The sequence below is a fragment of the Prionailurus bengalensis genome, chromosome C2 (assembly GCF_016509475.1).
Source record: "Prionailurus bengalensis isolate Pbe53 chromosome C2, Fcat_Pben_1.1_paternal_pri, whole genome shotgun sequence".
In the NCBI taxonomy this organism is placed as follows: domain Eukaryota; kingdom Metazoa; phylum Chordata; class Mammalia; order Carnivora; family Felidae; genus Prionailurus; species Prionailurus bengalensis.
The window spans coordinates 67261258-67278676 of NC_057350.1; the positions used below are offsets into that span (position 1 = coordinate 67261258).

At 35.6% G+C, this 17419-nt stretch overlaps 1 protein-coding gene across 5 annotated transcripts in view; it reads left to right on the forward strand.

Moving 5' to 3' along the window:
• The window catches only part of STXBP5L (syntaxin binding protein 5L), a 399447-nt gene that overhangs the window by 170246 nt on the left and 211782 nt on the right, over positions 1–17419 (forward strand). For all 5 annotated transcript variants that reach the window (XM_043594274.1, XM_043594278.1, XM_043594276.1 and 2 more), the window contains exon 8: positions 16273–16356. In XM_043594274.1, coding sequence (XP_043450209.1) covers positions 16273–16356 — 84 coding nt within the window. The remainder of the gene's footprint in view (positions 1–16272; positions 16357–17419) is intronic.

The window sequence follows — 17419 nt, forward strand, 5'->3', positions numbered from 1 at the left end:
GAGAGAAAGGGAGATAAAGAAGGAGGTAGGGAAAAAGAAGTGAAGATAAAGTTACCCAGGCAGAGAAACTATATGGCTTGATTATTCCAGAGAGAGAGAAAGGAATGTAAGAAAGAGGTGTAGAACATGCATCAAGAGAATGGATTAAATACGTCTGTTTACACAAACCACTAGCCAGAGTAACCAGCCTAGAGGAGGGAAGAGATAAGGAGGAGAAATGGGGGGAAGAATATATGTATATATCCAGAATTGACCTAGAGTTAATCCAGGCAATGCTGCATCATTGGTCTGGAGGATCTGTCCACAGGGTCTGTCCAGCTCCAGTATATATGCAGTTACCCAGTAGGAAGGGGCTGGTTTGGTATAGTCTGGACCCACCTCCACTATAGGCCCTGGGACTAATCCCTGAGGGCCCGCCTTGCTGGTAGTGGTGGTGGAGGGGTGGAAATGGCGATCCCTCAGTCTCTTCTCCATGGATCCGGGCCCTGTGGACTCCGTTTGAGTCATCCTCACTGTGCTGTGGGCACAGACTGGGTGGTCCTTCTTGCTCCTCCAACTCCCCTGACCCTGTGCTTGGCTAGGATTCCAAGTCCCGCTGCATGTGCTTTGGCACTGGGGAAGCGCCTCTTAGTGCCACCCCATATGTGGTCCCAGTTGGCATTGTCTGTGCCACCACACTTCAGGGAGGGCTGCTTTCTCCTACCTTGGACTGTGCCCCCGACCTCTGCGCTGAGCCCTGGGGGTGGCTGACTGCATGCAGGCAGATGTGGGCAAGCTTTGTCGTTTTCCACACCACTCCAGGGATGGGGCCACTTTCTCCTACTGGGGTCTGCCCCTTCCGCCCAGCCACTGAGCTTGGAGATGGCCAGCGCAGGCAGGCTTTGTACTATAGCAACCCTCCAGGGAGGGGGCCGCTTTCTCCAACTGTGGACTGTGCCCCTGACCTACCACTAAGCCTGGCTCCCCTCCTCCTCAAGTGCACCAACAGGGAGCCAGACCCAGTCCAAAGAAGGCCCCACAGTTAGAGATAGTTCCTTCTCAGTCCCAGTCCGAGGTCTTTCTCCTATCCAGATACGGTCCTACACTTCCCTAGCCACTCTTTCTCTTCCCTTTGTCTCTCTGGAGAAGGGGGTTCCTCCCCTCCGTGCCCACGTGGCCTTTTTTTTTTTTATCTCCCCCAGTTCGCAACCACCCACCTATCTTTTCTCAGTTGACCTATTTTCTTCCTGGTAGATTCTGTCGCTTTTCTCCCCAGGCTCCTAGATTCAAAGTCCTTTGGCTTTAGCACTTCTTTGAGAGATGAGAGAGGTATGGATCCCCCTACTTCTCTGACATGTTGACCCCTCCCTCTCCTTTAAAATAATTCCCTAGGAGGCTCTTAAGGACACTGTCTTCACTTAACCTAATAAGGAGTACTTTGGAAAGATGAGTACAAGAATTTTTTGAGAAGTTTCATAGGGGTTGTCCTTTTTTGGCTTTTGTTGACAGTAGGAGATGATGGCAGAGATCCAGACTCCATAGTATCTATGGGGATTAAATATCACGGATTGGTAGGGGCCAGATGGTAATATTTGACCATCTGGCAATACAAACATAATTACCATAACAAGTAGTTAAGCCTGGATGGCAGTACAGAAATCTATGGTAATAGCTAAATTACCATGTCGTTTCTAGGAGCAAAATTAGGTGAGCAGCTGACTGAGATATTGTTTGATTTACATAAGCAGAAAAAAAATCAGCTCTTGACATTGACCACTGAAGTGGAAACTCACAGCACTTCACAGGCTTCTAGATATAAGTCAGCTCTAAGATCTAGAGCCCACTGATAGAAAGGGAGAGCCCAGTTGCCCCTGATGAAGGACCCTGAAGTGCTTCCATAAGTACATATAGTAGTTATAGAAGCCATCTGTGGTCATTTGCAGAAGTAACTTTACTTTTTCAGTACTGTTAGCTATAGGGTTGGGGCAGACATTAATATCAAAAGATCCAGAAAGTGTTGTCATCCAGTTAGAGTCATGGCATATAGAACTAGGTCACTAGGTGATAAATGATGTTTTGACCCAAGTGTATCTCATAGTAGGTCTAATGGGTATGCAGACTTACCCAGTTATTTTACACCTCAATTGCATAATCTGTATAGATATGTGTAGAAGCTGGTTTTCTGACATTGGAATTAGAGCCATTACAATTGGAAGGGACAAATGGAAACTCCTAAAACTTGTCTCTCCCTGTCATTCTTATAAATAAAAGCTAGGATATATTTCTGGAGAAGTTGCAGAAATTATCAGTTAGACTTGAAGGATGTGGTAGTAGTGGTCACTTGTTGGATTCCATTGTCTGGGTCCTGCAAAAAACAAGATGGATTGAGCTTGGTATTAGTAGACCACTGTAAGTTAACCAGGTGATTACCCAAATCACAGCTGCCTTGCTGTTGATACTTCTACATGTGCAGATCAGTAACAACCTATATCTCATGATGAATAATTACTGATTTAGTGAACTCTTTTTTCTCAATATATCAGCAGAGAAGATCAAAGCAGCTTGCTTTCATAGAAAGGGAAAATAGTATAACTTCATCATTTTTTCCTAGGACTGTGTTATTTTTCATACTCTGTCATAACATAGTTCTAAGGAAACTTGATTGTCTTAGCATTCTTTAGAAAGGATACTAGTTCATTTTCTTTGTTATGTGTAGCTCACAAGATCATGTCAGAGGGTGGGAAGAAAATCCCATAAAATCTGGGACCTTGTGTTATATGTGATGATTTTGAGGGTCTAATGGTCTGGGGCATGTAGGGGTATCTCCTCTAAGATAAAGCATAAGCTTTTGTGGAAAGTGTCATTTCACTTGACAGGCCTTTTTGGATTTAGATAATAGTATATAATGTCTTAAAAATAATTGTTTTATATCGTTTTTAAAGATTATCCAAAAAGCCTGCTGGTTTTAAGTGGGACCTAAGGAAGAAAGGGCTCCCAAGCTTCTTTGCAGTCCCCTTACCACTATGATCTAGTAGATCTAAAGGAGCTTAATGTATCTGGTAGATAAGAATGGTCTGTCGGAAAGCCCAATAAAAGGGTCACAACAGCTATTTTCCATTTTCACGGCAGTTCCTGGCATGCTAATGAGCTCTTGTAGAGACTGAACACCCAACCATGGGACACCAAATGACTATGTAAACTGAGTTGTCCAACATGACTTGTATATTATCATACTCATTGAGTCATAGGAATGGGTGAGAGAACTGACAAAAACCATTTTACAACAGAAGTGGTATATTCAGGAAATCAGCCTTCAGTTGTCTAAAAGGCATAATTAGATAAATGGGGGTCTAAGAATTACATCTTTTGCAACAATACCTTTGTCTCAACCCACATATATGGTCTCATGGGGTGGGGAATACCTAAAATCAACTGATGGAAGAGGACAGAATTCAGGCCTGCCTCATAGGTCAGATGATTGGTTGCTATTATCTAGATATTGACTGCTGCTCAATTACATCTCCACTTAGGGTGATCTTGAGTAATCTGATGAGGAAAAATCTTTGATTCCCAAGTACTATAATTGGTTGCACATTTCATATAGAGAGTGAAACAATAATAAAAAATCTAGAAGCAAAAATTCCTTTCCATTTGGAAAATTTAAAACTCTTATTATGTAACTATTATGTCAAATAGAAAATAAAAAACAAAATTGAAGAATATATAAAAATTAACAATACTGTAATACTACACATTAAATATAGAATAAAATTTCCATGAAATATAATGAAAACAATTATAAAATAATTCATAGCTTTTAGTAGCCTTTAATACTTGTATGAATAAAAATTAGAAATTTTAATAAATTAAATACGCAACCAAAAAACTAGAAAAAGAATAAGAAAATAAAGCAAAAGGAAGCAGAAGAGAAATATAAAGACAAATGCAGAACTTATAGACTTAGTTCTCCTGTTTTTAAGCTGTTTTATAAATTAATATGCTGGTTCTTTGCATAGAACATAAACAAAATATACAAACTACTATCTGATGAGGAAAAAGAGGGGAAAAACAAAGTTACACAAATGATACACAAAACAAGAAGAAATACACTAAAAGTAAGGAAATTTTTAAATATCCAAATTAATGTCATGAAATTATTTTACACAACTCTAGCAGATATATTTAAAAACATAGGTGAAATTGGTAATTTCCCAGGAAAATAAATTTACCAACATTGATGCCAATAGAAACAGGAAGTTTGAGAAAATGAGAAAGTTATTCAATTACTATGTATAAATAAAAGTACCAGACCCAGATGATTTTACAGGGAAATGTTACTAAATTTTTAAGTACTATATAATACAGTACTACATAAACTATTCTAAAGCAGGGGTTGCCTCTGTGGACAGTGGGACAAATTTGGCCTGCTTTCTTTTATTGTAAATAAGGGGTGTGTGTGTGTGTGTGTGTGTGTGTGTGTGTGTGTGTGAGAGAGAGAGAGAGAGAGAGAGAGAGAGAGAGAGAGAGAGATTATATGGTCTGGAAAGCATAACAGATTTACTATCTGTCCCTTTAGGAAAAAAAGTTTAACAACCCTTGTTCTGAGTATAATTTAAAAAAAGAAAATATTGGGACTCCTGTGTGGCTCAATTGGTTGAGTGTCTGACTCTTGATTTCAGCTCAGGTCATGATACCAGGATCATGGAATGGAGCCCTGCAGGGGGTTCTGCACTGAGCTGGAGCCTACTTAAGATTCTAGATCTCTCTCCCTTTATCCTTCTCCCCGGCTTTCATGCACTCTCTCTCTTTAAAATAAGAAAAAAATAATAAAAAACATTTAAAAATTTTAAAAAAGGAAAATATTGTGGGTTTTTTTTTTTTAATGTTTGTTTGGAACACCTGGGTGGCTCAGTTGGTTAACTGTCGGACTTTGGCTCAGGTCATGATCTCAGTTAGTGGTTCAAGCCCCGCATCAGGGTTTGTGCTGACAGCTCAGAGCCTGGAACCTACCTCAGATTCTGTGTCTCCCTCTCTCTGCCCCTCCCCACTTGTGCTCTGTCTTTCTCTCAAAAATAAATAAACATTAAAAACAATAAACATTTATTTTTAAGATCGCACAGCATGGAAGGGGCAGAGAGAGATGGAGACAGAGGATCTGAAGTGGGCTCTGTCCTGAAGGTGGAGAGCCTGATTTGGGGCTTGAACTCACCAACTGTGAGATTGTGACCTGAATCGAAGTCACTTAACCAACTGAGCCACCCAGGTGTCTCTAAAATTGTTTTTACTTTACGTGTGACAACTAAGCCTGATAAAGGTTGCACAAGAAGAAAACATGGATTTATTGAATTTATTAATATCAATGGAAAAGTCTTAAATAAAATATCCTATAGGACACAGTCTCCAACAGAATGTTCAAAAACAAAACACTGACAAATGGTGTTTTATTCAAAGTATGCAAAGATGGATATGAGAAAATCCATTAATATAGTTTGTTATTAACAGATCTTGAGAAAAATATCATTTCCATAGATGCTGAAAATGTCTTTTGAATGAAATTTAACATCCATTGTATTTCCACTTTTGATAATGAAAGACTATCCTATTTCAGATCAGTCCTCCCAATGGGAACTATAAAATCTAGACAAAATATTTTTGAAAATCTGTTTGAGGACACCAGAGAGTGACCAAGGCAGCAAAGATTTGTAAGTTCTTGATTCCAGAGAAAGAAGCCCAGAAATACTCTTCTAGGGATTTTCTCATTTGAAAAGAATGGCTAAGATATTTTATAACCAAAATGAAATTTATTGGCTGAGAGGCTAAGCAGAGTTTTCTGCAGCTGTATGGGTCATGAGTAGTGTGGATAAAAAAAGTTTAGGGCAAGCCAAAAATAAGTCTCTGATAATCACTCTAAAGGGTGGCTCCAAAGGAATATGCCCTGTAAGTAAGGTTGAACTGGAAATATGCCAGTCCTCTAATGACTGAAATTTTTGTTAACATTATCTGAATCCTTTTTGGGATTAAGTTGATCAGCATTAGTCTAACTGACTGAAAAAATTAAAAAATCAATCATTTATGGAAGAAGAAAACATCACTCAGAGCCTTTATTTATCACTACATTTCTCCCATACTTTGTACTTAAAGTAAAAATAACATGGTGTGTAAAAGAATCAGAAAGATCAAAGTTTACCAGAAGCCAAGTGAACAGACAATAAGTAGAGACAGACCACCAGGAGATTCAAATAGCAGTTATCAAACATAAAACTTTAAATCAAACTTTAAAATGAGTGTGATTGAAACTAAAAATGATGGAGGTTTCAGCAGAGAAATGAAAAATACAACAGAGAGCAGAATAAACAGATGAAGAAAGAATTAGTGACCTGGGAGATAGGTAAGAAGAAAATATCCATTTGAGAGCATGGTAAGCCAAATGGATGAAGAGCATTTGGGACATAATGAAAAGGTGTAATATATGTGTAATTGGAGTCCTGGAGGAAGAAGAAAAGAATGAGACAGCAGTAATATTTGAAAAATGAATGGATGTTAATTTTTCAAAGTTATGACAGATATCAAAAATCTGAGATGCATTATGGACTCAAAGCAAACTTAACAAAAGGTAAACTTCACCAAGATATATCAAAGACAAAGAGAATAATCTTAAAAGCAGAGGATAGAAAAAAAATAAGACTAATAGCAGACATTTTAACAGAAAAATAGAAAATGAAGACAATTGAGTGATTATGTGAAGGTACTAACAAAGAAAAGCACCTATAGAAAAAAAGCCTACACAGAATTCTATGCTCTACAAAAACACCCTTAAAAACATTGTCATGAAATTATAGCAATTTAACATAATTTGCAGTAATTAGCAAATCTACTCTAATGAAAAAAATGAAGTGTCGCAGATTTTGAGTCTAGAGTTCTCTCTTGTCCAGCAAGAGAGCAGGTGCAGAATTGAATACAAGAGAGGCTAATGTCCAAGAGCGCTGAAGAAGGGTCCTTGCTCCATATTTATTAGGATCAGAAGTCTTAAAAACGTGATGGATGTGTAGAAAGAGACAATGAAACAGTGATCATTAACTCAACTGTTGAGAGAAAAGGGGCTTCGAAGATATGCAGTGTTAGGGGTTTGTGTCAATACAAAACAAAATCCTTGGCACCGAGCAGATGGCAGGCACCAGACCCCGTGTCTGTTTATCTTAACTCGCCTGGGGGATGAGACAGTACACGCTACCTCTGGGTCAAGAAGGTACTTTTCTTTTGCAAATTAGCTCCAAGCAATTTCACCCTGCTGCAGTGGTCTGTTGCCCTGTGCGCCTTTTCTCAGACCCTTTCATCCCGTGGAAGCAGCTTTCTGCTTTTGTTCTATGCTGGGGGTGCTTTCGCCTTATTTACCCATTCTCGGATGCTTTTGTCCTAAGCCTTGTTAACCCATTGGTGCAAGCTCAGAGAATTCCTAAACTTATTCCCCACACTAAAGGAATTCTCTAAGGGAATGAAATTGATTATAAAAAAAACAGAGATGTAGGAGGAATAAAGAACAAATATGGATAAATCTAGGGAATACTTTATTAAAATAATAATGACTTCTGGGAGTGTAATAAATTGAAAAATAATACACATGTAAGTTAAAAATAGGTAAAACTTGGGATGAAGTCTCTGAATTAAAGTTCTAAGGTCCTTCTAGCTCCTAGGAAGTAACACAAGTACTAATTTTCATTATAGTTTGATAAGTCATGGAAACATTTTATATTCATGTGGGTAACACTAAAAGAATAAACATGTATAATGGATAAGTTAATAGAGAACTGAGATAACAAAATTATTAACTCAAAAGAAAGCAAAAAATGAGGGGCACCTGAGTGACTCAGCTGGTTGAGTGTCCGACTTCGGCTCAAGTCATGCTCTTGTGGTTTGTGGGTTCGAGCCCCATGTCAGGCTCTGTGCTGACAGATCGGAGCCTGGAGCCTGCTTCAGGTTCTGTGTCTCCCTGTCTCTCTGCCCTCCCCTCTCTCAAATAAACATTAAAAAACATATTTTTAAAAAACAAAAAAGGAAAAGGTAATATTAAACATATGGGGCAAATATAAAACAAGTAGATTAGTTCTAAAGTATGACAGCAATTATATTAAATGTAAACAGACTAAAGGAAAGAAAATTTTAAACTGTGTTAAAACAATGATATATTGTTACAAGGACACATTTTATTTTTTAATTTTTTTTAATGTCTATTTTTGAGAGAGAGTGAGTGAGCATGAGCAGGGGAGGGGCAGAGAGAGAGGGAGACACAGAATCTGAAGCAGGCTCCAGGTTCTGAGCTGTCAGCACAGAGCTCGATGTAGGGCTCAAACTTACGGACTGCAAGATCATGAGCTGAGCCAAAGTCAGACACTTAACCCACTGAGCCACCCAGGTGCCCTTACAAGGACACATTTTAAACTTAAGGTTATAGAAAAGTTGAACATAAAAAGAGAGGGCAGATATAGCATGTAAACCCTAAGCAAAAACAAACAAAACTGATATAGCTATGCTAATATCACACAAATTAGATGTCTTAGTTCAGCTGCTGTAGCAAAAATACTATAGTCTGGACAGCTTAAACAAGTTTTATTTTTCATATTTCTGAGGCTGGAAAGTGCAAGATTAAGGCACCAGCAGATTTGGTGTCTAGTGAAGGACATTTTCAAGATGGCCATCTTCTCACTGTGTCCTCATATAGTAAAAAGGGAAAGAAAGATTTGTAGAGCCTCTTTCACAAGGACACTGCTCCTTTTCTTTAGGTTTCACTCCCCACTGTTTTTAGAGAGCATGAGTTGGGGAGGGGCAGAGAGAGAGGAGAGAGAGAATCTTAAGTAGGTTCCATACCTGGTGTGGAACCCAGCACAGGGCTTGATCTCACTACCCTGGGATTGTGACTTCAGCTGAAATCAACAGTCGGATGTTTATCAGACTGAGCCACCCATACACGCCTAAGGTTCCACTTGTAAGACCTAATCACTTCCCAAAGCCTCTCCTTTCTAATACCATCACAAACATAAGAAGCAAAAGTAAGCAGGGGCACCTAGGTTGCTCAGTTAAGTGGTTAAGCGTCTGACTTTGGCTCAGGTCATGATCTTGCAGCTCATGGGTTTGAGCCCCATGTTGGGCTCTGTGCTGACTGCTTAGAGCCTGGAGCCTGCTTAAGATTTTGTGTCTCCTTCTCTCTCTGCCCCTTTCCTGTTTGCAGTTTGTCTCTCTCTCTCTCAAAAATAAACAACATTAAAAAAAATTTTTTTAAAAGAAACGAAAGTAAGCAAATAAAGAAGTAATTAGTGAGGATAAAAAAATTTGAACGTGATTAACTTAATTGACATATATAGTATATTACACCCAACACCTGCATACCATACATTATTTTCAAGTATACATGAAGTATTTACCAAAATTGTACATTTGCTGACCATAAATCATGTTTCAATAAATTTCTGGGGATTATAATAATACTCAGTATATTCTCTCACCCTGGAGAACTTAGCAAGATTATCAATAAAACATAAATAGGAAATCTCCTAAATACGTACTTAGTAAATAAACACCACACTTCTGAATAACATGTTAAAGGAGAAATCACTATTGAAGTTAGAATATATTTTAAGTTAAATTACAACTATGATATATCAAAACTTATGGAATGAAGCTAAAGCTGTGTTTTAGAGGGATATGTATAGCTTTTGTTGCATTTATTAAAAAGTGAAGAAAAGCTGTAAATCAATGATCTTAGAATAAAAATTGGAAAATAGTGAATTAAACTCAGAGAAAGTAGAAGATAATAAAGATGTGAAGGTTAATTTTATGTGTTAACATGAGCTGAACTGTGGGATGCCCAGATATTTGGTCAAATATTATTCTGGTGTTTCTGTGAAGGTACTCTGAGTGAGATTAATGTTCAAATAAGTAGACTGAGTAGAGTAGATTGCCCTCCGTAGTGTGAGCAGGCCTCATCGAATGAGTTGCCTGAATAGAACAAAAAGGTTGACTTTCCTCCAAGATAGGCTGACTACTTTCAAACTGGGACATCAGCTTTTTCCTGCCTCTGGACTTGAACTGAAACATCAGCTCTTCCTGGATCTGGGGCCTGATGGCCTTCAGATTGGGATTACACCATTGATTCCTCTAGTTCTCATGCCATTAGACTCAGACTAGAACTACATTATTGGCTCTCTGGGTTTCTAGTTTGCCAATTAACCTTACCAGTTAACCCTTCTAGACCTGTCAGCCTTCATAATCACATTAGCCAATTCCTTATAATAAATCTTTCTTTATAGATACATCCTACTTGTTCTATTTTTCTAGAGAATTCTAATATAAAATATGAGAGAAAAAATTAAAATAAACATAAAAAGAGAATGTAGTACGTTAGCAAAAATGAAAGTTAATTCTGTGAAAACACTAATAAAACTGATGCATTTCTGGCAAGTCTGATCAAGAATCAAAGAGAACGCACAAAGGAACACAACCTATTTGCGTTCATCCCAGGAATACAAGATTGTTTTAACTTTTCAAAATAAATGGAATTATCATATTAACAGGAATATGGAGAAAAAACATATGACAATAAAAAGGTAAGTATTTGATAAAATGCACCTTCCCTTTGTGGTAAATAAAAATCTCTTGTTACACTAGAAGAAAGGAACTCTATTATTCTGAACTTTATTTACCCAAAAATATGAAAATATCCTCCTTAATGGTGAATTAATGTTTTTCTTCTGCATTCAGAAATAAGACAAAGATCCTATCATACAACCTCTTCCATTTAATATTGTGCAGCTATTGATAATATTAGTTGTTAAAAAAAGATGAGAAAGAAATGGAGGTCTCATATGTAGCTTGTAGAAATAAAAATTGGTACAACCACTTTGGAAAACTACTTGGCATTATCTATTAAAGTTAAACATATTCTTACCCCATGAATCAGTATATACCTGACAGAAATGCTTATGCATATTCACTAAAAGACATATACAAGCTTATTTATAGCAACATTACTATATTACCTGTCAGATGAATAAATTGTGGTATTGTAATACCCAAACAATGGAATACTATTACATTAATAAAAGTTAGTGAATTACTGCTATAAATATCATGTTCAAAAGTAGGAGCAGGACAGAAAAGGATATTTGATATATAATTCCACTCATATAAAATTCAAAAACAGATACTGATAACCTACAGTGTTAGAAGTCGGTAGTTACTTTTAATTTTTTAAAAAAGTGTATTCGTTTTATTTTGAAAGAGAGCATGAGCAGGGGAGGGACAAAGGGAGAGGGAGAGTGAGAATCCCAAGCAGGCTCTGCACTGTCAGTGCAGAGTTCTGTGCAGAGCTCAAACTCATGAACACTGAGATCATGACCTGAGCTGAAATCAAGAGCCTTAACCCTTAACCGACTGAGCCACCCAGGTGCCCCAGAAGTCAGTAGTTACTTTTAGAAGATAAAGAGGAAACGGCAATGTTGACTCATTGAGGATATGAAATAGGCTTCTGAGTGTCTTGTATTGTTTTTATTCTATTTCTTGTTTTTCAATTATATTTTTAAAAATTTTTTCTTTCAACATTTATTTATTTTTGGGACAGAGAGAGACAGAGCATGAACGGGGGAGGGGCAGAGAGAGGGAGACACAGAATCGGGAACAGGCTCCAGGCTCTGAGCCATCAGCCCAGAGCCCGACGCGGGGCTCGAACTCACGGGCCGCGAGATCGTGACCTGGCTGAAGTCGGACGCTTAACCGACTGCGCCACCCAGGCGCCCCTTCAATTATATTTTTTGACCCAGGTAGTAGTTTCATAGGTATATTCACTTCATAGTCATTTAAAGACACATCCATAATTTGTGTGCTTTTCTCTGTCCCTCAGTAAAAATATTTATTAAACACGTATTCCTGATAAAGGAAATTTATTTAAGAAATGAATCAATTCATACTCTCTTAGCTATATATATTAAATATATAGAGAATCCAGGATCTAAGTAGGGAAATATTAGGGATTTTGCCACTAAAGGCAAGAAGAAAACAAGGATGCTCACCTTCTCCACTGTTTTTAATACTATAGGATGTTTTAGTAATGCAATTAAGACAAGTGAAAATAATTAGAGTCATAAAATTGGAAAGAAAGAAGTGCAAGTCTCTGTTTTTGATTATGTGATAGTATATCCAAAATGCTTAATAAAATGAACACTAAAATGAGTATAAATAATAAAAAAATTTATAAGGTATTATACTAAAACCTAACCATAGAAACAATGCACTTTCAAAAAAAAATAATGAAGAGAAGATCCAACTTAAAATAGCAACCAAAAACTTCAAAGTGATTAGCTATAAAATTAATAATAAAATTTATATATGGAAAGTATCAAACTTCCTGAAAGGTATAAAAGTATATTTGAATAAGTGAAAGATATCTTTTACTCTTGGATAAGGTGACTTACTATTTTTTCCCATTTCTTGAAGTTTACTCTTTTTATTTCTTGACTTTATAAAGTGAAATGCTTATATCAGTAAAAAATTCAAAAATTTTCCTCTTTTAATATGTATTTCTAAAACAATTTTTGTTCTTGATGAGGCTAAATCTGTATCTCACAAGTTTTAATATAAGGCATTTTTTTCAGTTCTGTTTCATACTTTTCACTATAATTTCTTCTTTGACCATAATTATTTAGAAGTGTATTTTTTAGTTTCCAAAATAGTTTTGTTAATAACTTCTAATTTTATTTCATAGTTGTTAGGAAACATAGTATCTGTGATTTTGATTTTGTGGTATTTAATAGGTTAATAGATACTTATCAGATATCTATTTTCTTCAGATACTGTTCCAAGTCTTGATGATATAGTCAGAAAGTCACCTCCTTTGCCTTTACAGTACTTAAATTCTATTTCGAGGGATAAATGTTTAATATTATGTTTTATAGTAATATAATATATAATTAGATAAAATGTATATATAATATATTTTTGTGACTTGGGTGATATTCATGTTTTGCTGTGGTCAGACATATTACGGATTGATCTTGTCTTGATTCATCATGGTCACAGAGTGTCCTTGTCAGATGTCTCTGGGTATCAGGAGCTTTTCTCTTTCTCAATTCTCTAAGTGATTCTAATATTTTTTTATACTTATTATATCATAATGTATAGTTATGTCAATAAAGTGTGACATTTTGAGGCTAGGTAGTTTATATTTTGTGATTTAATGAGGCTATTGCTGGTAATGTTTTATAAACAAAAAACTATCTTTCAGATATTTCTATGAAAAAATATAGCATTTTAGATTATTATTTCATTACATCTTAGGGTTCAAATTTTGAAAGGTTATATTATTCATTCTCTTGCTAAGTGAGATTTTCTGAACTTTTTAGAATTACAAACCTCCTTTCCATAGATTCCATAGGAATTGGTTTAATGATACATCATTTTCTATAGTATGCAAAAAGAGCTGATTTGAAGTTAAAAGTCATCTTAGTATAGTATTTATGATGTTTTATAAATTTTAACAAATATTTTTAAAGTTTACACTTTTGACTTTTTTAATTTAGCAAGTCATTATGTCATTTACTTTATTTTAATTTAGTATGTAAAGCTCAAATTTTTGCAAATCAATTTTAAAATTTACTGTATGTAATTTAATGTTGAAACCTTTTTTATTTTAGTCATTCTGACAGGTGTAAGGTGGTATCTCATTGTGGTTTTGATTTGTGTTTCTCTGATGATTAGTGTTGTTGAGTATCTTATCATGTCTCTGTTGGCCATCTGTATGTCTTTTCTGAAAAAATGTGTAGTTAGGTCCCCTGCCCACTTTTAGTCAGATTATTTTTTGGTGTTGAGTTATATAAGTTCTTTATACATTTTGTATATTAACCCCTTATTGAGATATCACGTACAAGTAACTTCACCAATTCAGTAGGTTGTCTTTGAAAATTAAAAATACAAATGGAGTGCCTGGGTGACTCAATCAGTTGAGTTCAACTCTTGATTTTGGCTCAGGTAATGATCCCAGTATTGTTGGATTGAGCCCCATGACAGGCTCTGCGTGCGGAGCATGCTTAAGATTCTCTCCCTCTCCCTTTGCCCCTCTCCCTAGCTCATCCTCTCTCTCTCTCTCTCTCTCTCTCTCTCTCTCTCTCTCTCTCTCTCTCAAAAAAAAAAAAAAAAAAAGCATATGATCCAATAATTCTACCACTGGGTATTTACTCAAAGAAACCAATTATATTAACTCAGAAAGATATGTGCACCCGTGTTTATTGCAGCATTATTGACAATAGCCAAGATATGGAAGCAACCTAAGTATTCATCAATAGACAAATGAACAAGAAAGTTGTGGTATATATACACAATGGAATATTTGTAATCATAAAAAAGATGTGATTGTTACATTTGTGATAACATGGATAGACCTAGAAAGTATTATGCTAAGTGAAAGAAGTCAGATTGAGAAAGACAAATACCATATGATTTTACTCATATGTGGAATCTAACAAAACAAATGAATAAACAAACAAAAAACAGAATCGGACCTATAAGAACAAATTGATGATTGCCAGAGAGGAGAGGGGTGGGGGATGGGCCAAATGGGTGAAGGGGAGTGGGAGATACAGGCTTCCAGTTATGGAATGAATATGTCACAGAAATAAAAGGCACAGCATAGGGAATATAGTCAATGATACTGTAACAGAGTTGTATGGTGACAGATGGTGGTTACACTTGTGATGAGCATAGTATAACATATAAAGAAGTTGAATTATTATGTTGTACACCTGAAATTAATGTAACATTCTGGATCAACTGTACTCAAATATTTTTAATTAAAAAATAAAGTTAAAAATAAAACCTTTAAACATGTTATAGCTTCAAATATACATTTATTTCATAATACGATATTTGAAAAATTTACATTCCCAGTTAAAACTAGTTCATTTATTTTTGTCTTTTTTTTTGTGTCCTATTATAAAATGTTGAGGTAAGTGATTAGGTCTCAGGATGCTATATAGGAGTAGCTTATAACCACCACTCTATTTTCTGTTTTTACCTCTGATGTTTTAGAATTATTGAAACATTTTTCTGTATTGTGTAAGAATGTTTATCAGACAAATACTACTGTGTTTTAGTAAAATCATCTTAAGGCATATTTGTGGAAAATATTATCATTATTTGAGCACTGGCCCATTTTTATCCTTCCTGTTTTTTTAAACTAATGACAGAGTAAATATAACTACAAATAATAACTCCGAATTATATGATAATAAAAATCAGCATGGCTAGCAGTAATTAGCCAAATGAGTTGAATATGGTCATCTATTAATCATTATCTGTTCTCAAATACTTCTGTTTTAAAGTGAAAACATGTATTTTGTTGTCTTCTTTATTGATTTATAAATATCAACCATTTTTAATGATGTAAACCTCTAGAATACGTTTGTGAACTTTTTAGGGTTCACAAATCACCAGTTTAAAATACATAACTCACCCACTCTCTGTATGGCTTATTTCACTTAGCATAACACCCTCCAGTTCCATCCACGTTGCTACAAAAGGCCATTATTTCATTCTTTCTCATTGCCACGTAGTACTCCATTGTGTATATAAACCACAATTTCTTTATCCATTCATCAGTTGATGGACATTTAGGCTCTTTCCATAATGAGAGCCAAAGCATAAGAGACTCTTAAGAACTAAGAACAAACTGAGGGTTGATGGGGGGTGGGAGGGAGGGGAGGGTGGGTGATGGGTATTGAGGAGGGCACCTTTTGGGATGAGCACTGGGTGTTGTATGGAAACCAATTTGACAATAAATTTCATACATTGAAAAAATAAAATAAAATACATAACTCCGAGAGAAAATTGGATTTGATATAAAGAAATTAGAAATCAATTTGTGGCCATATTTTTGCAGTACATAGAACTGAATGGCATGTACATTAGTCCTTAAACTTATCCCATTTCACCCTTTATTTCATCTTCATTTTCTATCCCATTTTTCTTTGTTCCAATTTTGTCATTTATTTTTCTGTTCTTATATATTTATGTTTCCTCAATTTCTCTTTGGAACAAGGCAGACTTCATTGGTAAATATTTTATATTGAACTAGAGTTTATCTGCCATTTTTTAAAATAGGAAATATATATTCAGGCTCTAGAAAAATTGATATTCTAAATAAAGTTGTGTTTTGTGTTATGATTTTGCTTTATTGTATTAACATTAAGCTTTATTTGGATCAAGTAAAATTAATGTTGGAATTACAAAAATTATTGTTCTAATGTTTTCCAGTTGCTGATAGGTTATGAAAATGGTACTGTAGTATTCTGGGACTTGAAATCTAAAAGAGCAGAACTGAGAGTTTATTATGATGAGGTAAGTGATTTCTACTGAAATATTTGAAAAGGATATTATAACTTTGTGCCTGTTTTCTACTCTAAGCTTTGTACATTACCAATTTTTATCATTGGGAAACTGCCTGGTTCTGACCCAGTGCCTCATATTGACCGTTGGCATTTGCACACGTTTTAACTCTGGATTGTTCTCCTGAATGAGAATTCTCCATTGACTATTTTTGGGTCCCTTTTGGCATCTTATATACATTGATGCCTAATATCTATCCTTTTCCTTCTTTAGGTTTTCCATGGTTATGTCTTGCCTCACTCAGTACCCTTAAGATCTTTAAAGACACTATTCACAACTTCCTTAGAAAATTCTTTTTCTGTGGCAGAAAATTTAAGAGGTCAGTTTGAAAGGCCTTATCATACAATACTTGCCTTCTCAGAATAAAGATTGATTTTGTAAATAGTAATACTTAAGAGTCAGTACGATCTTGAAGGAAGTTTTATTGTACATAGTTGAGACCATTAGGTTTTCATTTAGAGAAAGCAATGAACTGCTGTTTATCAGAGAATAGACTCTGCATTAATACTCTAGTTGTTTAAAGATTGATTCTATACCATTAATGATTTCCCCTTTCAGAAGAACCTAATATGAAGATAGGTTGGGGCAAAAAGTGAAAAAGGGTAATTACCTCTTATAGTTGTGGATATAAATGTAAGCTCTCAATTCAATTTTAAAAATAGTAAAGTAGGGAGAGTTAGGAAAATACAGGTCAAATAATCATTATCTGGTATCACCCGCACTTATATGGGAAGAATGCAGAAGAATTTAAGGCAACACTGAGATAAATAGAAAAATTAAAAAAAAAACACATTTCTTCATGTTCTACCTCCCATCCTTTCATAACAGTTGAATTTTTAAATTCGATGCTTAAAGATAGAAGCTTTTGGCTATTTCATAACCACACACACACCCAATTTGTTTCTTAGTGGTTCTCGCAAACTAAGATTTTATGGTATGTACAAGATAATTCTCATGGTGACAGAGTTCAGAAGTACTTAGTTGGGTAATTTGGTCATGATTGGTGGAAGATACC